The sequence below is a fragment of the Haemorhous mexicanus genome, chromosome 6 (assembly GCF_027477595.1).
Source record: "Haemorhous mexicanus isolate bHaeMex1 chromosome 6, bHaeMex1.pri, whole genome shotgun sequence".
Taxonomy (NCBI): Eukaryota; Metazoa; Chordata; class Aves; order Passeriformes; family Fringillidae; genus Haemorhous; species Haemorhous mexicanus.
Window position 1 is genome coordinate 32,707,431 of NC_082346.1, and position 23,808 is coordinate 32,731,238.

The 23,808-nt window shown below is 37.0% G+C and overlaps 1 protein-coding gene across 21 annotated transcripts in view; it reads right to left on the reverse strand.

The window, feature by feature from the left end:
- Positions 1–23,808, reverse strand: part of GPHN (gephyrin) — a 271,793-nt gene that overhangs the window by 106,284 nt on the left and 141,701 nt on the right. For 11 of the 21 annotated variants that reach the window (XM_059849765.1, XM_059849768.1, XM_059849760.1 and 8 more), the window contains 2 exons: positions 22,675–22,767; positions 13,189–13,227 (listed from right to left, as the gene is read on the reverse strand). In XM_059849765.1, coding sequence (XP_059705748.1) covers positions 13,189–13,227; positions 22,675–22,767 — 132 coding nt within the window. The remainder of the gene's footprint in view (positions 1–13,188; positions 13,228–22,674; positions 22,768–23,808) is intronic. The other 10 variants (XM_059849766.1, XM_059849764.1, XM_059849761.1 and 7 more) reach the window with 1 other exon arrangement.

Below are 23,808 nucleotides of genomic sequence, written 5' to 3' on the forward strand. Positions count from 1 at the left end.
TGTTCAGTATTTTTTGCTTGAAGGAAAGATGGAAGAGTGATGTCAAACCTAGATTTTCATCTGTGTCCCATTCAGGAGTTAACTGCTCGGTACCAACACCTGCCTCCATGGAAACTATTAAGGAATTAGTGACTCAGCACTGTCACTTTTACCAGTACTCTAGCAAGGCTGAATTAAGTTCAACCTTGTTTCATGGGCAATTTTTTTGTTGGTAGTCTCACCATCAGCCAGCTGTTGCATGCTGCAGGGGGCCATAGTGTTGGCACAGGATGAATCACAAATCAAGGCTGTTGCTCTTGGCTCTCTTACAACAGCAGTGGTGACACTGTTGGGCAGATGCAGGAAATAACGATGATGTTTTGTTCAGAGCTGTCACACTGATGCCTTAATCAGGACTGAAGCTCTACACTGATTCTTGAACCTGAGGCTGATGACTCAGGTAGGTGGACAATACTGGAGCAAAACTGCATAAAACACTAAAATGATACCAAAAAGTGTCCCCAGTTTCTGACGGATAAGCTGATAGTGCAAAGAAAACAGGTCCATATAGGAGAGAGGTGGAAGAGAGGGGCTCCACAGAAACAAAAGTACCTGAAAGTAAAAGCCAGAGTTCAGGAGAGAGACAAATGCAGAAAGTCCAGCTTGGAAGTTGCAACGAAAGGCAAGGTTTGTTACTTAGATAGGACAAGAGAATGTGGGAAGAAGGAATCTAAAGTGGAAAGGCAGAACTGCAGGAAATCCAAGCAGTAGGATTCTCAGAAGAAGAGATATAAGCATAGCGTGAGGGCAAGTGAATGAAGTGTGTGGGATGGAATACAGCAAGGAGGTTGGAACCTGAGGATTTTTAAGTTCCCTTCAAACCCAAACCATTCTATGGTTCTACAAAGAAAGACTGCCCAAGGCAGCTTTGACGGAAAATAGAAAAGGGAGAAACTCAGGAGAAGAAAAATGGGAAGACAAGACATCTCAGAAGTGTCAGGACATGGGGGAGCCACGGAGAGAGACAATAGGATTGAAAATAAAATGCTAGTTTCTACTCCAAAAAGGAGAAGTAGGGACAAACAATTTAATTATTTAGGATTTACTAAGAACATCTATGAGAGTAGTGCTTCTTATACTTCATTGCTATATGAATAAATGCAATTGATTTTAAAGCACATTTTTGATTGTTTACAAAGTGCCTTTTTATCGGAGTTAGGGCATTCTGTTCCCAAACCAACTGGTCTATTTTTAGATATCTTTGACGTAGTTGCGGTTGCCTAACAGATGGCTCACTGCCAATTGGTTTCACAGAGTCCTCTGCTGCTTCACTGCCTTTCTTTGCCTCCACATAAATTGTTAGTTCAGCCTCTAACCTGTGGAAACCCTCCCAGGCAGTTATTGGAGGATATACCTTATGCAGACCGATTAAATTGAACGACCAAGGACTACTCTTCTGGAAATGTTCAGAAACTCCTTATCTTTGTCTCTCAGGTATTAAGCATAGCAAAGGTTGGCCTCAATAGTAAGCAATGATCTAAGACATTTCATATACTCTGCAGCTGGTTTTAGACAGTAACACAGTTTTACTTCTTCAACTAAAATGCAAATATGAGACTCAGAAATCGTAATAAATTGAACGAAATTAAGATGACAGAGACTGCCTCTGTGGAAAACATTATTTCTGTTGAACAAGTTAAAATCTATGATTCTGCATAGTATATAATAGAGCTATAAATGCAAATTAATGGACAAATTTGCAGATAATTTATATTTAACAGACTACAGCATTAGCATCAATAAGATTTAATTACCTATTTGAGCTTTCCACTGAAAGGAGAAATTTTGGAAGGGCTTTACCAAAGAAATACCTATATAACCTCTGCAACAGAGCTCACAGACCACAGAAGAGCAGAAAAAAACTAGAGAGATAGATCAGTCAAATATGCAACAAAAGGGTCGGTCACGTCTGTCAACCAGTTGTGTAAGAAGTATGCACTTTAGGAATAAAAATTGCATCTCTCAGCCTGGAGATGAGATGCTTCTTCAAAGTTATTCAGAATTCCTCTGCTGGAGACAACACATGTGCCAGTAATTTTTATTCACAAATCAGCTATTTCAGCTTATTGTCTACTTTCCTACTCTTATTTGGCAGGAAGAAAATAGAGCTTCCATGGAGCTAGACTGATCAGAGCTTCTCACAAAAAAACATTAATCTATTTCTTCTCCATGAACAACAAGAAATACAGGTTTCAGCAGTTGGTTTCTTTCAATACATTGGAAAGTTTTTTGGATACAGATTTTAACTCATCTCAGTTTCACCATTATGCTCTCTTTCCTTGAATTCTTCCTGTTCTTTGCCACCAATAACCTGTATGGTGATATTCAGTGTCTTTTTTTTATGGATAAGGCATGACAGGATTTGTAGTCTTTGATGTTTTCAAAAATCAAATTTCTTTGGCTAATTGCTCAGTTATCTTGACAAATGGATGGAACTGATCACATTTGCTAGTGCTACAAAACAATCAAAATCAAGTAGGTTTATAAAAATGTAATGCTAAAGTAAGGCTAAAGTGGTTGCTGTGTTTGGGCTCACAGGATGACTGGTAGTGACTAGACAGACATGGGGCTAGTGCTGACCCTGATGCATGTGTTTGCTCTTCCTTATGCAGTGATGATCCAGCTTTGCCAATTTTACTTTACTATGAGTTTAAGGAAGTCATACTGAGACTGGTGAGTCCCTGTCGGGAATTGTTGATGTTAAATACAGCTGTGTCTACACATAGACATATACTAAGAGCACTCTCAGACTTTTGTAGGTTTTTTTACATAAAAGAAAACAAAACATGTCTAATCCTATTACAGGGGCTTACCCTGGTGCCTTTCCCTCTTATCAGTGGTAAGCTTGATACATACTTCTCTGCTAACTGACCCGATTCCATTTTCTTTTTCCTTTTCTTCTCCCAAGTCAAGTCTACAAACAGCCAAAGTTGAATGGATCCTTGATTAACATAGCCAGCTAAAACTGAACTCTTCAAACTGGTGTAGCTGCACACACTAATAACACATTTCCACTGACAATAATTCTGCAGCACAAGAATGCTGCTTGCCCTCTCAACACATCTGCAGTCATTCTGCCGCCACCCAGAACCCAAACATCACAGAAGGACCCTACAAAATTTAACGGTGCAAGGAACAAAAATGTCACAGCAGTAACGACTGTTAGATTAAATACAGACTCTTTTCTCTGTTTCCCCCCATATCCTTGACTTCCTCTGCCTGCAAATTGCCTCCTCTGAATTCTCTCACTCCTTCCACCGGGACCCACCATACCATTTATTGCAGCCTAATGCCTGTGGCAGGAGACCCCCGTGCCAGAAGCTAATTCAGTGTCTGCCTTCTTTATAAACCAGCATCAGTGAACGAGTCTGTCAGAACACTTCCACTGTGAAGATGACCACAAAAAACAAGTAGCAAATAGAGATTTGCTCAATGATTTATGCATGAACAAGTCATGAATATATTTAATTCCCAATAGCTGGACCCCAATGAGAATTACTTTTGTAAATAAATTATTATTATTATTGTAATCATCACCAAAAAACTGTATATTAATTAATAAAAATCACAGTGTTCATTGTAGCTTTCCTTAAAAGTCCTTGTTTTCTTCAATTGAAGTCAAACTCATTAAAATATTTACTTCATAACACTCAGTTTCTTTTTTACTTATAGCTTGCAAAACATTTGGGGGAAGATGCTTCACATTTTAAACACTACAGAGAAGCTGAAAATTTAAATTAATATACTAGAAAAAACAACCTTGTGGAATTTGTAAATTATTCTTCCACTTCTGCAGATCTAGATCTAAATTTTTAAACTAAACCTGATTGCATTTATATGCAATATAAACTTCATAGATCAGCTATTTGCTTGCCCCATTTGTGCAATTGAAGTGTTAATGAAATTGATGCATCTGGGCATCCAACCATGCACATTTTCTAAATATCACTTCTAATATATATTGTGGCAATAATACTTTTTTATTCCCGATCGCTAAACAAAGTTTTAAGATCTTAAATGTGCATAAAATATTTACACCATAAAAACTGATCTTAATTTTATGATTCTGCCTATGCCTATACATTGTCATAAACCCACTAGAACAATCATTTTTAGTAGCTGCTAAAAAAACAAGACACTAAATGCTTTTCTGCACTGTAAGGAATGCATTTTGGCTGTACAGAGTTGGTCACAGCCCACAGATGCAGTACATTACAGCTCTCTAAAGGGGTGTGCTAGGCCAGAGTCAAAAGGCAGGGTATTTGCAGTGGTGGAGAGGTCAGGAGGAGCTTGGTAAAACAACAGATGGGAAAAAACCCTGCACTTTGTACAAAGAAGGGCCAGGTGTCTGATTCCTCTTTGAGCTCTCTTTCTATGTGCAAAGCGCTGTGCTTCCCACAGCGACTCCACTTTGTGCAAGAACAAATCCCTCTCTGTCCAGAAAAAGTAGCATAGCTGAAGACGTCCTGGTAAAGACATTAAAACCATTTTGCTACTACAAAAACACTGCTAAAATGTTATCTGTTAATAATTACTATTATTTTAAGTTTTCCCTCAGTTACTACAAACTGCTTTGTATTAATATAAAATAGGAAATCCAGACCAACCTTTAAATAATTCTCTAAAATTTGAAGAAAAGGAACAAAACATGAGAAGTCAAAAATTTTGTTCTCTGAAAAACAAACTATGCAGCACAAATGAGAGAAATAAGCATGGGTATCTTCACTATGCCAATAAGAATTCTACATGACTGAAGTGACAACATAATGAGCTTTAACTAACAGAATAGCAGCTAGAGAGCACTGTCTCATAAAAATATACCCTAGACAGTGTTTCTGGTTATGTGTACTATCTTCTAGACTATATATCTATACCAAAGTGGAGTCAGGTTACAGTCAGCTCATCTCAAAACTAGTGCCAAACTTAGATTCTTCTATATGGGAGGAGTGGGTGTATTTGTGTTTCGGGGAAGCATACTCAGCAATTAACCAGGAGAGAAGTAAGAACCAGAAGTTCTAACTTGCAATTTCACTTCTATAAATAAATAATTTTGCAATGTTTAAGCTCTAGCACACTGGTTACTGAAACTGAAATGTGAAACTCTTCTGTTTTGAGGATCTCATCTGATGTTTTCTAACATTTCCTACCTTTTGCCAAGAACAAATATGGCATACAAAACACTTGCACTTCTGAAACTTCAGTCAAATTCTTCCACAGGTTAAGTAGCTCCTCCAAACACTTTCAGATCTCAAATCTTCAATGTTCAAGATGTAATAAAAACAGCCCTTCCCAAAATACACCTTCTGCACTACAAAGGGTAGACTACTGAGTGATAATTTTTCAGGAATACACAGAAGAGCTACAAAAGAATACTTTCTCTTAAGATTCTCTTACACAGTATCTTTACTCCCCAAGTAAACGATAAAGCATCTCTAATAGCGGCAACTTTAAAGAACTTTTTCCATAACCTAAAAATTCATAGAAACTATTCTTTTATGACATCCAGTGATGCAATTCATGTGTTCAGAGTCTGAACAGTTGTCCATTTTGGCACAAGCCAATGACACTTTCATTAGAACTGAACAAGCAAACAGATCTTGAAAGCCAAAGTGACCCACTGTGCATTCTGTCAAATTATTTCCTATATAGGACTATTTTAACTTCTGGCACAAATTAAATTTTTTACCTCCAAGATTCTCATGGAAACAATTGAAACAATTCTGGTTTCTCAAACCGAAGATGAAAATTGTTTTGTTGAGAGTGCTGTAGTACAGAGCACTAAAGTGGAAGACAGCAGAATTCCTAATCTATATTGAGTGAGGAATATTAAATATATCAAGTTTACCTTTTCCTCTGGAATTTTATTATTTAATTAATGGCTTACAGTAGTTTATAGTAATAGGTAACAATAAATATATATATATAACCCCCCGTGCAGAATATATTTTCGCTATTACATTGTTCTTAAGATGTTTACTATGCACATTTCCAAAACACCATTTTTTTTTCAGTTTTAGAAGATGTTAAAACATCTTTCATGCACTAGGTAAAACCAGTTGAATCATTTATTGACACTACTCAGCAGTGACAGAGCGATGCGTTCACATTATTACAACTTTGCACTGTATAGACAAACTGTGCCAGTTTACTTCCCAGCCATACAACTCAGCGCTGAAATCCTCAGAGTTCCTATAACATACACATTTTTTCATGAATATAGATGAAGCAACACAGGTATATAAGCACCTCCCCTCACATACTTTTCTGCTGTGCTTGAAACAGCAGACCGTGTTGTGCAGAAAAATCTTTTTGCTTTTTAATAAAATTCCCTGTGTCCAAACTTTTTCAGCACTCTGAAAAAGTTTTTTTTGTTTTACACTAGCAGTGTGTGATGGATCACTGAGAAAAGGCAGTAGCTTTTAAGAAATGAGAAGGCAAAAGAGATTCTTGGATAGGCACAGTGAACAAGTTAATACTCGCTCTGTGTACTCAAAATGTACCCAGGACTCCTGCACTGAATGTTAAGCATCTCACTACCACAGCAAATGTGCTCATACTAAGTGTACAGCAACTACTAACATCACACCTCTAGGCAGACTAACTCAAGTGAATAATCAGACAGTGTTTCTGTATAAATTATATGGGTGATGCAAGACCATAATTCAGAATAACACAGAAATCAAATGCACCCAAGGTTAGCTGCCCAACACTTTTTATCTGAGGAAACAAATTACATCTTAAATAATCACCTTTTTTTAAAAGAAAAGATAAAAATGAAAATAAACAAAGACATAAAATATTTTTAAGGAAAATATTAAACTGTCTAAACATTGTAAAAGCTATTGAGAAAATACCACAGTTCTAGCTACACTGGAAAAATCCATCTTTGCTAACTTCAAAGTAAAAGAAAATTCTACTCTCTCTTTCTGCAAAGAATGATGGTGATTTAACAGCAGCTTCTCATTAAGATTCTGCAGGAAATAAGATCCCTAAGAGACAAACACATCTGAAAGAACTTTGTGCCCTTCTCTGTTCTTTTTCCAGGAATGCCCAGTGCTGACCAGCAGAAATCAGTAAAATATGGATGAATTGTAAAAGAGTTTAAAAGACATCACAGCGTTAAATCTTGCTGTTCATGGATTAATTCTGTATATCACTGGATACCCAAGCATTATTTGGTCTCAAAGGAAGAACTGGTAAGCTTATAGTAGGAAGTGACAATAAACCAACAATTTTTCACTCTCAAAAAGGGAGGTGTAGGCCAAAAATTCAGCCAAAATTCAAGTGCAACATGTAGGTTTCATTCAGCTTTGAAATCTGCAAAATCTCCCACTTGAATGTGATGATGATTAGTTCACTGGAATGAGTGATGTATGTGATTGCAACACTACACAAAACAAAGCTTATTTTCTACTCACTCAGTCTGTCTGCAGAAAGGTGGCGAGAAGAAAGCCTAATAAAGGTGTACAAATATTTATTGAAAGCAACCAATGAAGGTGAAAAAGACTGATTACTGTTGCTATGACGTTCCATGAGAGCAGTAAAGGCCAAGTGACACAAAAGCTTAGGTGCAGCCTCAGGTAAAATTTCCAAACAATTACATAAATCTGACTTCATTAAACTCCCAAATGAAGTTAAAGAAGCTCCAGCAAGTCACAGAATAGTCTGAGTTGGGAGGGATCTTTTAGAGGCCATTTAAGTCCCATCTCCCCTGCAATAAGCGAGGATATCTTCAACCAGATCAAGCTGCTCACAGCCCCACTGAACCTGACCTTGAACACTTCCAGGGATGGGGCATCCATAGCTCCTCTGTGCAAGCTGTGCTAGTGCCTCATCACCTCCACAGTAAGGAATTGCTTCCTAATATCTAAACCTACCCTCCTCTAATTTAAAATCATTCCTCCTTGTCCTATCACATCAGGCCCTGCTAAAAAGTTTGGTTCCATCTTTTTTACAGTCCCCCTTTAAGTCCTGAAAGAATGCAACAGGGCCTCCCTGAAGCCTTCTCTTCTCCAGGCTGAATCTAAAACCTGTCTGGGCAGAACAGCAGCACAAGGTACGGGGGGAACAATCTGTGACAGTCACTCACTCATTACTTTGCACATGCATCTGTAGGAATAAGGCCTAAAGCCAGGAGAGATGCTGTGAGATGTGTGGTGAAGGAATTGATGTGGGCATGATGGCCTGCTGCTAGGGGTGCAAAACCCTGCCTTTATTTACAAACAGCTGCCCCTCACCATTGATGAAAGCAGCAACAGGATATTTGACCACAATACCATCTCCACTTCTCCCCAAATTATCAATTTTGCATTTGAAATCCTCTTTCAGAGGCAAAGGATGAGAACACGATCCCATTCTGCAGACAAGTCAACAGGCTTGCTCCTCTCTTCCTTGCCAGAGCTGGGATGGCTCTGTAACATTTGTGCCTCTGCCTGCCTTGGGCATTACGTGTGAGGAGCTGTACATAGCACTATATGCCTTCATTTTGTAGATCTAGTGCATCTATCATCGTCAATCTAACAAGAATGAATAACATGCACCTTTCATGAGCTACACTATCTGTCACTCTGTGCTCATGAAAGCTCTTACTGAATGTGACCAGACTTAAAGTGCCAAACTGGCTGCAGTCAGAGAGTAAGCTGCCTGCACCTACACCCTCCCAACCTCTAGAAAACAGCAGGGAAACAAGGGATTGATCTGCTGACAAATTTTTATACTCTAAATGAAATGCAACATCATCTCCTCATTTTTCCAACAAAAGCTATTGGCCAACTAAATTAAGAGGTAACAGCAGAGAGAGACACCAGAACTTACTCTGTATCAATTAATTGCAACAGCAAAAGCCTTTGTCAGTGATGACAAGCATGAAGGAAAAGGCATGTATGTTCTTTAGCACAACATGTATCATTCAAAGCACTCTTGTCTAAAATTAACCAAATAAATTTTACAATCTGAATCCAGAAGCATCATACACACATAATAAAATCTGAATTTCAAGTTGATACAAGTCACTGTCAGACACATTATTTTTAAGAGTGGAAAACGTCAACTGAAAGTGAAGGCGGTGATTAAATGGATCAAGGGAGTGAAACACTTTCTGGAAATCCCAAGGTAGAAAAATAATCATCTCTCTCTCTTTCTTTTTGAGTGCAAAAGACCTGTGTTAGTTACGAATTTGTTTTCTTCTCAGAAACAGCTGAGGAAATTAGTTGCCTAGAGACTGCAACATTGCTATCATTAGAAAAGATACCTTTAAAAAATAGACAAGAATAAAGAAAGTGAACTGCAAAAAACAAATGGAAATTAAAAGTGCATTGAAGTTAAGAGAATATAGAACAAACACTCTCTCCTGATAAATAATTTGCAAGATTTAGATATTTTAGTTCAGGAAATGACTATGAGAACTGTAACAGGGTTTTTTATCAGAGATAATAAGGAAGGAAAAGAGTCTGAAAATAGAGGAATACAACAGAGATAAAATTAGGCTGATAACAGGAAATTTAGTTATTATTCTGGAAAGTGAAACTTTGTGAGCTGGAAAGACTTGTACTGCTCATGACTGTTTTAGAAGCTAATTTTTGGTAGAAAATCAGCACAGGATAAGCTAAAGAACACCTTCAACCTCCCCACTCCCTGAAAATAAGAAGGAAAAAAGACTAAAAAAACTCCCCAAAACCCCTATTAAAAAAAAAAAAATTAAAAAATTATGTATATCACTATTACAGGGATTTAACAGCAAAAATGTTACTCCCAGAGCTTTGTGTACAAGCTTTTCTTTAACCAAATGTTGACTCATTTATAAGACAAAATCTAAAATTTATTCTTTCAACTTACCACAGGTTCTTTTAGAATTAATTTGAATATTTGTATCAGGGAGAAAACGCATTTAACTTGATATGTTACAGTGAGGCTGCCTGAGACAGCACTGCATCAGTTCTGCCATAGTATGATTTTCAGTGAAGCAAATTCCATACACTCAAGAAAAAGCTTTGTGTTTATTTTCCTCCAGCTTCTGCTGCTTTTCTGCATTTGAAATTCATGTAACTCGAATATTATTTGAAAAAAATCCCCACGTATTTGAGGCACTATTAATTTAAAAATCCCTATATTAAAAATAACTGAAATTATACACAAACAAATTACTTATGTTTCTTGGGATAAGAACTGAATTCTAGCAGTATCCTGCAGTCCTACAGTGAATATTCCTCCTCCCTTTCAGCCCCAGCTCTGCTTCTCAAACAACAGCCTAGGGAAGCATCAAAGTAATACTGGGAGGTAAAGCTTGGAGAAAGAGATTTGCCATTGAGACCTGTTCTTGTCACCACACCCTTCAACAACATGAAGCTGGTGGGAAGTGAGAGACTGACAGCCTACCATCTTTAAGAGTTTATGAAGTTGTGAAAAAACTACGCTTGGAAAAGCAAGAGAGGGTTGGAAAGGTTGAGATGAGAGAGAACAGGAGAGCCTAGGAGACAGCAAAGGACTAAAATATAGGTGGACATTCACATCCTCTAGCTCCTTGGAGCAGAACACAAGCTAACTGGTTTCTAGGCGTTAACGTGAAAACTGGGAGAAGGGTCCTACTAGCTCTTCCTCTGAACATTGCTAACTTTCCTGGGAGCCATCCTCCACAGCAGCAAGCTGGTGTTGGGGCTATGGGAACAAGGTGCTCTCTCACAGTGTCCTTCTCTGATTTCACAGCTGGTCCCACACCGGTGAAAGCTGCTACTGGTTCAAGGGATGCTGCCCTGCCTCTATGCTTAAGATGCCTCAGATTTTAGCTTTTATATTTTTTTGGATTTTGTGCTGCTTTAGTGTGTAGTTCTGATCTTCATATTAAGGAATAGTAAGCTCTCTTTACAGAGTAGGTAGACAAAGCAATTCCTTCTCTACCTGGGGACCAAAGACAAATGGTCCAAATCTCAGGCCCAGGAGCACAAACAACAGTGGACTGAACAGAGAAAAACAAGAAGGATGGGACTTCATAACCTAAAGCTGTAATTGGACAATTGGTTCAAATATGATAACGGACCAGAACTTATAAAAGTGAGAGACCTCATGACCATTTTGTGACAATTTTGGTTCATCTTGGGTGTAGCCCTGGCTGGGCTCTTGTGCTGCCCAAGGTGTATCCATTGAGGCCTTTTAATAAATCCCTACTTTATTCTTTAACTCCGTCTAGCCCCTGGTCTAGGTCAGCCTTCACAAGGCATCACTTAGACAAAATTTCACATATTTAAGGTACCTTTGAAGATAGCAAAAGCAGGAATGATCTATCGGAAGAGATTAAAAGCTAAGGTTAAAGGAACATTATATTAAATTTATTTAAATATAGGAAGAATTTACTATGAAATTACGACAGGATTCATTATGAGAGAATATTTTCTCCAGGTCCTAGTTGCTACTGGTTTCAAAAACACAAACGCAACAACACTCGTAATAAGCTAAAATCTGTGTCTCAGAAAAGAGGTCAAATGAGTTGAATTAAAAGAAGAGCAGGAAGTTCTGCTTCTTATTCTAAGATGTGACAATGATTTATTCCCTTACTATGGACCTTACAGATGTAGTCAAGTCCTTGCTCTTAAGGTGTGAAAGAGAGACAAAAGGTTTCTGTAAACTAGCAATTGACCATTCTCCCAGTACAGAAAGAGGAGGAAGCAGCAATTAGGACACATTTCGGTTTGGTAATACTGTACTGATCCAGTGGTTTATTTTAATTAGCTGCAGCCCTCTGTTTTAAATAAAGAGACCTGTAAAATTTATTTAGCTTCTTTGATCCACTGTGTTTAATGAACACAGCTCTGCATTCAAACCCTAATCTTTCTGAGCCTGAGCAACAGATTGTTTTTCCCTCCTGTTATTACCTACCTTCCATGGATTCTGAGGTACCTTAGGTAATATCAGGGTTATAGTACTTAATTATTATTGGATTTAATACTTAATACTGTACAACTTAGTCATACACTTCTCAAATAAAGTGATGGAAGCAAAGACTAAACACAATTCAGTTTGGTTTGGGTTTGGTTTCTTTTTTCATAAGATGGGAAAGGGTTTTGAGTAGTTCTATGAAAAAGCTGAATGCTGGTACTGAGATCAGTTTTTGGCTGGTGTTTCAAACTGAATCAGACCATGAAGGAGCCAGACAATAGTTTTTCCCCATTCCTTACAATTCTTCTTAACCTTTTCAGACTGGTGCATATTTAGAAATAAAATCTAGGCAGATGGGTAGGACAATATGATAGAAATGCCAGGCATAAAGCAAGTGGACAGGACAGCAAAAGAGCAAGTATCAGTGAGTAAGCAGACTCAAAGAGCAGCAAGGAGACACTATATTCAAGGATCAGGTGAAAAGGCATGAGGAAAATGCCAAACATTCAGCAAGTTGCTAAAGCAGTACCAAACATTCAGCAGGTGTGCCAAGCAGCAGAAGAGCAATTCCACAAAGTCAGCAGATGCACTCAGCAGGAAGGCAATGCCAGGCACTTGGAGCAGGAGACAGGGCAGCAGGAGGCCAATGCCAGTGTACAATCAGATTGAAAGGACAATAAGGAGGCGATACGTGCCAGTCAACAGATGGACAGGCCAGGAGGTAGTCACTGTCAAGCAATTAGCTGCTCAAGAGGCAATGCCAGACAGTCAGGCAGAGGGCCAAGATTTCAGGAGGACAATGCCACACAGCCAGCAGGTAGAGAGAATACAAGACAGCGGTGAATGCCAGGCAGTCCCCAGACAAGGCAGAAAAAGACCAAAGGCCACCAACAATCAGATGCAACTGTTGGCAAGAGTAAAACATAAGCCTGCCAAATGACTGACAGGGCAGTAGGGTGGCAGTGCCAGCTCAGGATACCACGAGTGAAACAGTCCCAAGAGTCTAGATGCTCACCCTTTGGTAATATCATTGATCAGAGTGAACCATGAAAATCCACAGGAGAATAGCACACAAATGGAAACAGCAAATGAGTCTGACCCTAGCACTTGGGGAGGCCATGGGACCTTCCTAAAAAACAAAAATATGAGAATCCACAAGAAAATCAAACAAATGGGAAAAATGTGTCTAAAAACTGTTTCTGATGATGATTTAAAAAGCAAAAAAATACTAGCAAAGAATTAGTTTGGAAATGATTGGGTGGGATTGAAGATGTTGCTTACCCCTCTCTGGAGCCCACATAATGGGAATGTTGGGAATTTCTGCAGCAGAAAAACAGAAGAGAAAAGGGATTTCTGACTCCCAGTTCAAGGAAAGCATGTCAGTTTAGGACTGGGTAATCTCTTTGGGCAAAAAATAAGAATTCATCTGAATCTTTGCCCATCCCCAGATACATGCCTTTATGGAGATTTGTGAAAAATTTAAGAAGCCCACATCACTTTCATCTCATGACCTCCCACCATTGTTCCCCAAAAAACACACTTACCTCTAGCACCTCTAGTATAAGAGGGGAAAGGGGTTGGTCTTGTGAGCTCATTCCCACATCCACTGCAAAATGGCTTGTGAAGTTGCACAGGAGCACCCATTAGCCACTGCTGGCCATTTGTGAGATAAACGGAAGTCATCATTAACTGCTACTCATTATTAGTGCAGCTTGGTGCTTGAATTTGGCTTGGACACACCCAGACTCTAATTTGTCTCTAATTAGTCTTATGAATCTTGTGGGGCAACCCTTTTCTAAGTACACAACTTATCAGTACCTATTTGTTACCTTGAATATTCTCTTGTCTTTAACTTAAGCATTTTGCTATTTAACATAGTTGGTTTTTTAAACAAACCTGTTTAAAGAAATGTTTCAGAAATCTTAGCTGCTGCTTTATTTCAGATACATGCAATGAACTCTGAAATGTAAGAACTGAGAAAATCCCAGCACTAACAAAGTTCAGTAATTTAACTCACCTGTCATTTAAATCATGAGATTTTTATTCAGTATTCTACCAAGAAACTAAAAGAATCAACCTTTCCTATTTCTGTCTACTTAGAAGTCCACATTGTGCGTGCATTTATCTACCTGCACATTAGCTTGTTATTGCCAGCACTGAAAACCTGCACTTCACTTTGACAAGGCAGCAACATGAAACAAGAAGCCAACTCTTCCCTCCTCAAACTGTAGAGGACCTTAGATTATATAAAGGACTCATGAGCTTTGCTATGCCATTGCTGAATCAGGATTTGCAAAGATTGCAGAGAGAATCTGTATGAACTTGCCATGCACTCATATGCAACAAAGTTTTTAAAGAACACAGTAGCACTAGGCTAAGGTGATGGAACTTTATTTATACTGATCTCTGGGTATGAACCACTCACTCTTCTCCTAGCAGAGCAAGGCACAAGAATAACAGAGGTTAACAGAACTTCAAATTTAGAAATTTGGATCATAGAATAGGAATTTTTTCTATACCCAAACTTTCCCATATTGAACACCGCTATTTGGACTTAGAACAAAATGGTAAATAATTCAGGCAGAGAAGACCAAGAGACTTCCATCATATGATTAGTAAAGGCATAAACCAGCCAGGAATTGCAAACACTGGCTGAACCAGAGAGACCAGAGTACCAGGTAAGGGCACACATTGGCAGTTTTATAAAATCCTGTGATTTTGTGGCTAGCAGGAACTACAATTAGCTGCAACACATCAAGAACAAAATTGCTATCACCTTCTCTCTGAAGGGAGATCTTTCAACCTTAATGAAAATGAACTGTGACAAACTGATCTCAGTGTACCATAAGAAAATGCTTATTTGTGGAGGAAAATATGGACTTTAAAAATCCAGTGAGACTTTAAATGTCAACAATAAATAACAGTAGGTTATGCACCTCACTCTGTAAGTATCTGATGAAAGAGTAACTAGGAAAAGAATACTTGCATAAAGGGACAAGAAACTAAAATACAGTCTAAATAAAAGTTAAAAAGTAATTATTTTCTTGTCCATAACTGATAAGACTTTCATGCCTAAGCGTGACAATAGTCATTTTGGTTTTCTATTTTGGTACTTATACTGAGTCAACATTTTGCTAAAGCTTCACTGCTCCATGTGGTAGCAATTAGCAAAAGCAGGAGAAGAACTAGTTATAATCCTAAGAATAACTCTCAAAGGCAGCTGCTTTCCAAGACTCTTCTAGTTTCTTTCCACTTCGTGGCTGGAAAAGCTCCTACACAGCAGGGAAGAAGTAAATGAGAAATTCTCTATTCTTTAATAAGTATTAGTTTTAATGATCAACTATTTTAATAATGAGTCATTTTGCTATTCTGGTGTGCTAATGTCAAAAGGACTAACTCACTCAATTTTTCATACATCTTAAATCCAAACTAGTATCTGCCATCTAGTTATTATGTCTTTAAGCTGCCTTCACAGGGAAGTCTTCCTAACATGTCCAGAATATTTTTTTTTTGTTAATTTTCCCTGTATTTAGCTTTAACTAAACTCTTTGTAATAGACCATGACCAGAAAAAAAAAAAAAAATCACACATTAAGGACAAAAATTTCAGGCCTGACACTATTTTCAGGATTATTTTGCTTGAACTCGATGTTTAATTTTGTTCAGTTTCCTATTATCTTCTCCAAAGTCATGCTTTAATGGAAACTATTTTTAAAAATGCCTAAGAGAAAAAAAAATTCCAACAGTTCCAAATTGAAAATTTCATTATGCAGAAGTCCTATGGCAGGCCTATTTTTCTTCCCCATTTACAGAAAGGACTGCAAGATTTATTCACTGTTGTGTACACTAGCTGTGGCTAATAGGAGACAAGCCAGTTTATCTAAACTAATAGAGAAATATCCACATGAGCTGTGGGCTCTACAGTGAAAACACAGCTAAAAAGCATCAGTAAAAACAAGAGGAGGAAAACCCTTCTCTTTACCCTAATAAAAAAGCACACCATAATCATATCGTTCATCTGGGTGTACTTTTGGAAGTACTGGGTTTGCTCCCACAGGAGCAAAACCCATTTGTCCACTCTCAGGACATGCCAGCCTTCTTCCAACTGCCATTCCTATATTACCTTGGAAAAAACCCTTAAATTTCAAAACTCAATAAAAAAGGTGAGATTTCCCGGCTCGTTACTGTGGCTTTGTTTCTAATTTTATGAAATAGTCAAATTCCTTACTACTGTTTTATTGGTCTTTTCAGCAGAGCTTGCAAATATTTCCCACATGTTTGAAAGTCAAAAAACACAGCCTCTATTTGCTATTCAAGAGTATTAAGGACACCTTAAAGAAAGCAAATAAAAGCTGATCCTCAAATGAGCAAAAATAATCAAAGGCTTAATGGAATTCTATTAGCATTACCTTTATCATTTGACAGTCAGACAACTTTCCACAGAAGGTTAATACATTAGTTAAGTAATTAAAAATATATTTGCCCCAGCATTTTCAGCCAATATTATCAGGATTTCACATTTTCAAAACAGAGACAAAAACAATTCATGCATTCCTTTGGGATTCAGGAAATAAAATTGTTTCATCATTAATTTCAGGATCCATTTGATTCAAAGAATCTTCTCATCTAACACATACAGAACATAAGACTGTAAGTGCAGGATGATTCATTTAACATCATCCACGATTTCTTCAAGAAGTACAAGATAACTTGAGATTTATAAGACATTTCTCCCACTAGCCAACCCTTTTGATTTGACAGAAATAAAACGAAGAATACAGCTCTTTAGGGAATTTGCTTGTGTTTAACCTCTTAAACCAACAAACCCTAACCCAAACACATAAAGCCTTTCATTATGATGATTTTATTGAATTTTTCTGGCTCAAGCTTTCTATTATCAAGTATTTTTAAAACTCTCTTTAGTAGGTAAAGAAAGCCTTTGGTACCTTACAAAGCCTTTAGTATTGTAGACTATTTCCCAAAGAAAGTACAGGCAAAACCAAAGTTATTTATCAGTGTTCTTCATGACAAACTAAACAGACTGAGTTGGGTAACTCTCACAGAAAGCATCTCTCTTTTTCCCTTTACATTTTTACCATCATATTTTTTTTACCTTTTTCTATATACACGGTGACAGTTGAAACTTTTTAAAAGGAATGTCAATAAAAATATGCAGCTTTGCATTTTAGGCACATCAATCCCATATACAGACAAGTATTATCTGTATTTTTTGATGGTCTTAATTTTTTGAGTAACCTCTGTTAGTTGAGTAAATGGAGCTGAAATGTGATCTGCCTTTCTTGCCCCTCACATTTCTCACTAGAGGAGTCAGAGGGGCTCGCAGGTGTTTCCATGCAGCAGCTGCAGTTGATGACAGCACAACCAAGGCCTTCAGGGATGAGGGTGTGCTATCAAGTTTCCCTGAGAAACTCAAACGAGAGAAGAGAAGAGAAAGGCACTCCTCAGCCCTTTGTAAGTCAGCTAAATCAGAGTGGAATTTCTCAAGACATGGGTACTTCTGTAAACTGACAGTGTGCTGTGTGGTGCAAATAATTTGTATACTGCTGCTTCTCAAAGAAACTGGTAATAGATGTTTAGAGAAAACTGTTCTGCAATTAAACATATCAATTCTGCTATAATAACATGCCTTCCCAAGAAAGATTAAAAATCTAAACATATAATTTTAAATTGAAGCATCATGGCACATAAATATATTTGAATTTTATAACACCAAATACAGCATATCAAATAATAAATTTTATTGAAAAATAAAAGCAGACTAGATAAAGACCTAATTATATAAGCCAGGAACTGCCTGGAGGACTAAGAAAAAGGGAATGGTACTTTACAGAGTTGCTGATAAATTTCTAAATGAGTAGCAGAGAATTTGGAAGGAGTCTGTCACAGAGCAATCTGCTCCATTCAAGCACCTTTGATGATTAGATGCACATAGCAAGGTTTTGTAATGCCGACCCTCCAGGAGAAAGCTGGGCTGGAAACAATTTTCTAAGAACTATGAAGGCCCCAAAAAGTCTGATGGCAAGGTACAGGGTCAGCTGTCATCCACACACAGCACATATTGTTATACAATACCTCACCACAGAAATCAAACTTAACTCGGAGCAAGACCTCCATTAAGATATATGAAAAGCTACAGTTTTAAAAGAGACTACAGAAATATTTTTTAAAATAGCTATTAAATTGGAGGGTACCTGGAATACTGAAGGGTGAAAAACTGAAACATAAGCCTGGGTTATTAGAGGTTGTACAATTTCACATAATCCTTCCACAAAATTAGTTATGTCCCATGTGAGATGAAGGCTTCATTCCTCCACACTATGGAGCCATCCTGAAGTGACAGCTTGTAAAATGGAAATTATTTTCTTTTGGTCCAGTGCAAGTAATAAAGTACTGCTGAGGAAGAACAGAAGTAGTCCTATATCCACAACAAACAATACTAGAAACCCTGCTGCTCTGGAAAGGCAGTATTTGAAACAGGGAGAACAAAAACCTCCTATATATTATTTCTATTTTAAGTTGCTGCCTATTAAATGAAAATTGGTATTTGAAAAGTTTAAGTCTCAGTGGATTTGGGTTACTTAGATGGAATGTGCTGCTGTGAGAGCATGGATACAACATGAGTACCCATTGTGTCAAAAGCATCTCATTTCATTAACAAACTTAAAGTGGAAGAAAACAAACAGAAAAAAAAACCCACATAAAACCTGAAAATAATAGAGATCAAGAGGGTTTCCAACATTACTTGAGACAGAAAAATAGAAGAATATAGATATTAAAATAGTCTGCAGAAGTAAAATGTAATTTGAAGAAAAAATCCATGAGAGATACCTTAGAGAATGAGGAAGAGCCGAAATAGAAAATTTGCATTTGGCAATAATTATAAAAATGCTGGTGCAGTTTTGAACTGAATATAAAAAGACATACTACAGAAGAACTGAGACTTCCTTCTATCCAAACATGGCTTCTGTGTGGTATGTTTGGAGTATTTTGCTCATTCTGACCATGATTTTTCAGAAACTTTGATGAATAGAAGGGAGCTCCAGACAAAATGATTTCTTTTCATGAGTTCTTACAGAACTCTGATGAAAGAATAAATAAGTATGTATATATTTTCAGACTAAATGAAAACAAATATGTGTCTAAATACATTTTAAGCCAGTTCATAAATATTGAAGAATATAAACAGCAAGAACTGAAAGAAGAGTCACAAGTTTTCCAGAAGACTCAAAATGACTGTAAGGAAACATCTGTCTGGTGTTCCATGCTGGAAAACAGCTCTTCTGCGTTTTTTATAAAGTATTATCTTAAAATCTTAGGGCTCAAAATTACCTGCAGTGTGTATGAACTACTTGAGAGTACACATTGTGACACAGTTCAAGAATGTCTATCATCAGTTGAGTACAATACGTTGAGTTCCACTGCTATTATCTAAGTACATAAAATTAGTCTCATAGATGGGCAAAAAAGACTTGCACAGAATCATACTAGAGACAAAGGATAAGAAAACAGCTAGAAGACTGTGAGGAGACAGACAAGTGAATTTTTTGAATGAACAGTTTTGAAAAAGAATAAATGTAAAAATACAGAAGAGAGAAAACTGAGCAGAGCACCCATACACATGAGATTTTTTCTTTCCCTTTGTACTGAGCAACAGAAACAGAGAAGATACATTAATATCACAGAAGGACTCCTAATGATTGATTAAAATGTTGCAACATTATTGACTTTTTTCCACAAAAGTTAATGTATACTGTTATCAACATTCTGCAAGAATTACCACTGAAGTACTGTAGTTCCAAGAAATAAATATTTGCATCTGGAAATACAAAATGAAAGTTTCCTAAATAAACTTGGGCCATACTTGGATCTCTGTCCAGTACAAACACTTTTTATATCAACAAGCAGACTGTGTGAGCAGACTCCAGCAGAGATTTAAAGACTATTTCCACAAATTATATGTGAAATTACATCATAAAAAAATTGGTTGTATCTACAAAATTAGGCTTACACTTCAGCTTTAGTACAAATGCAAACTACCACCAACTGCCATAACAGCTATGATTTCCAGCATTCACTAGTAATGCCAATAACACACTTACTTTCAAATTCAGCCATCCATTGAGTGAATTTAGTTTTTTAAATATCCACATGCATTTCATCACTTCTAGTTGTGTATTCAAGAAAGTGAAGGATATTCACACTGCTTAAGCAAACATCTTTGCCCCTCAAAATGTGAATTGTAGGCACTAAATCAAAACCTCCTCTCCACACACCAACTAGACTGAGGCTATAAATTTAGGGATCAGAGACAGGCAAGGAAAATCAGATAGTGTGAATATTCCTAAAATCTTCTATTCCATTACAAGAAAAAATCTTATTGCACATCACTGAAACAACTGCCATAACCTGGAATGGTTCTCATACAGTGTTCAAAAGGCAAAGTGAGTGGGGAAACTACCAATTTTTTGGGATGCTTAATTACATATTTCTGAGCTAGCAAGAAGCCATTTTTAGCTACATTATGCTAGGCACCTAATTTCATTTTTATCAATAATTACAAAATTCAATTAACATTAAGTCCTTGGGTTGCAATTATTCTTGGGAACTACCTTTATTGCGTATGTACAGTTCTATATCTATAGAAAAGATACAGAGAAACCTGCTTTCTAATCCAAAGTACAGGGGAATTAAGAAGAAGCAGGACTGAAACATCCCAGCAGAAGTAAGATTTAACAGACTACTGTCTCTATGCTAAGGAAAAACAGTACAACATTGTCCATTATCAAATTCAATTGTTAAAAGTTTCACATTAACATCTTAAAGATGACATCTCCATAGCACAATACCGTGATCACATCCTTTCATTGTCAGCTCAGTGATGAGAGTGTGCTGAATCAACACCATACACACAAGGGGTGAAAACCAATTTCTACGACAATGCAAGTCTTCCTTGCATTGCTATTGCACATTTCACGTTGACATAATGAATTTTCCACTTGGGGTTTTCTCATTTACGCAAAAGACGTAAAATATGGATGGGCTCCTTAGTATGTTTTTGGTATGACACATACTGGCAAACTGATTTTCTTCCCTTAAAATCATTTGTTTGATCGAATGATGTAATAAATCCTATCATAGGAACAATGCTTGTCATCATGACTTTGTAATAAACCTGGGATTCTATATCTCCACTGCGATTAAAGTTAATCCAACTTAATTAAGTGAAAAACCATGCAGTTTTTCTTCAGTACAAGTTATTAATGATTTTTATATCAATGTGTTTTTATTATGCAGAAACAGTAATAACTCAGATAACTATCAGAATGGCTTACTCAACAAAACTGATGAAAAAATCATCCCTACCCATCCTAATTAGTTTGAGTAACAGCAAAGCAGAGTAAAGTAAATACTAGGTGTTTGTGCATAGAGTTCTCATTTGTTTATTTTTTGTCCCAAATGCTGCTTGAGAATTGTACCTTATTTTTTGCACTGGCTACAATGCTTTGTCTGGAACTGCTGCCTAGGCTCGACCCCTCACAAAGGAAAACTGAAGCAGAAATTCATCGCTCCTTCTACACAGCCCTGAAGGTCTACACAACCTTCAAAAGCATCATGTTAGTTTGCAACAATAGACAAATGTAACCAACTCACTTTTCAGCTGTGGTGGCTTTAGCAAAGGGAATAATCTGCAAACTCAGTTTCACTAGGTACCACACTTCATCTTAACATTATTCCCATTTCTTGATACACAGACTGCCCCCCCCCACCAGGTCTTAGTTACTCAAGGTTTCTAGTTCCACCAGAAGTAATGAACAGGAGCATTTTGTTTACATGTTCCTCTAGTTACACAAATGTTATACAATAAATTAAAAATATTTCTAGATTCCTAATGGAAAAAAATTTTGAACTTCAGGCACGTGACAAAACACATTTGTAAGTAAAAAGCATTGTAGATATGCTATAAAGAACTCAAATCACCTTGAGAGTCTAAGAAATTGAAAACATACAGGAGTACTTAAGAGAAATCTAGGTATGTTTAATTATGCAAATAAACACAACTCACTCAATCTTAATTCTGCCCTTTAGTGAACATAATCACAGCAAATGAAAGGTGTGATTTTAAAAGTTCATGTTAATCTAATTTGGAACCATAAATAACAAAATACTTCAAGAACAATCACACAGTCATTTCACATGACAACTCCTGGCCATGAGGTCATTAGGTTAAGCTTCTCATTTTTCCCCCCTTACTTTGGCTTCATGTAAGTGTAATGTAAGCAAATTTCCTGAGCAACATTTACTGGTGCAGATTACCTCCACCTCTGTGCCTGTTTAGATTTTTCTGCCAAGCAGATCCATCTCTCTTATCCCACCCTTCCTTGCACAAGACACAACAAAAGCCACACAAGATTTTGCTTAACAGTGTCATATTGCAGTGCTAAGGAAAATGACACCACAAAGCCATAAGAATTTTGGTTTTTAGGGGACTGGAAAACCATTATACTGTACCACATTTTAGTTTGAAAATTGTTTTGGGTCAGAACCCAAGGTCAGAGTAATTCTCTTGTGCTATATTTTCTATTACTTTTTTCTGATTCCAAGTTGTGTAGCACTTGACCCATCCACAGATACTGCAAAGTAAAGTTACAGAGAAAATTTAAGAAAAAAAACACAACACCCTCCCCTCCTCCAGACTCATGCATTTTTGTACCAAAGGGCAGATTTTTCTATTCCAGGACTATCTCACCTCTGGAGTGACATCTCGCGGTGCAAACCCTGTTCCTCCAGTTGTTAAAATCAAATTAAGTTCCTTTTCATCACACCAGTCTATCAGCGTCTCCTGAAAGAGAACATGAATCCTGTCAGATCTAGCAAGAAATGGTTCTATCAGATAATACTTGCAGACTCAAAATGTCTTAAAAACAGAGACATTCACAATATGGGGAATTATAAACCACTCATGGCTTTTCATACAAAGATTTTAAACCACTATTTATAACCAAGATAAGCCAGAATAATGCAAGTATCCACATAATATTATTTTGCATGGAAACTGAAAGTCAGTTCTCCATCTCTTGACCTGAATTGGAAAACAAGAATTCACAGTTATTAATTTCTAGCATTGTTATAATATATAAATATAATATGGAATGATATACATTAATAGAGTATGTAAATTTAATTTTGATTACATAATTGATTCTTGTTACAGTAACTTTGGTTTCCACGCTGCGCTTTTTGATAGCCTGAAAAAACCAAGAACCACGTATCTGTAAGCCTAACTACCAAAAGATGCAATAATGCACTTGATGCAGCAGGTGATGATCTATAATCATCTTTCCTACATTCCTCTAATAAATCAACAGGAGTGTGTATACCCATTGCAAAGCTGGACTAAGAAACCTGTCATGTAAATTCAATGACCTACAATTCCGGAAAACTCATGATACTAGAGATGTGTTTAATTTTATTTGACATACTCATTTTTAAAATTACTTTTTAAACTAGTTTTCAAAGTATGACAAAAATTTGACAAAAGCAGAAGACTTATTTAATCTCAACATGATTATCTCATTTATCCTTCAGACTTGACTGTAGGCCAGCACAGCAGGAGCATGTCTGCCTGGAGTGCAAAATTCACTGGGTTACCTTAAGTACACTCATTACATAGCAAAGTATCTATCTACAGAGATCACATCAATTATTGAGACAGCTATTCATATTCTAGCAAAGAAACAACATTATTTGAAAATGTTTGGGGCAAATTTAAGTTTTGGGTGTATTATATTGGGAAAGGAGGAATAGTTTTGGAGATTGTTGGCTTAAAGCTTATCATTTATCACAAAATTAGCTCTGAGAAATATACTGGTTTAAAAAGCTT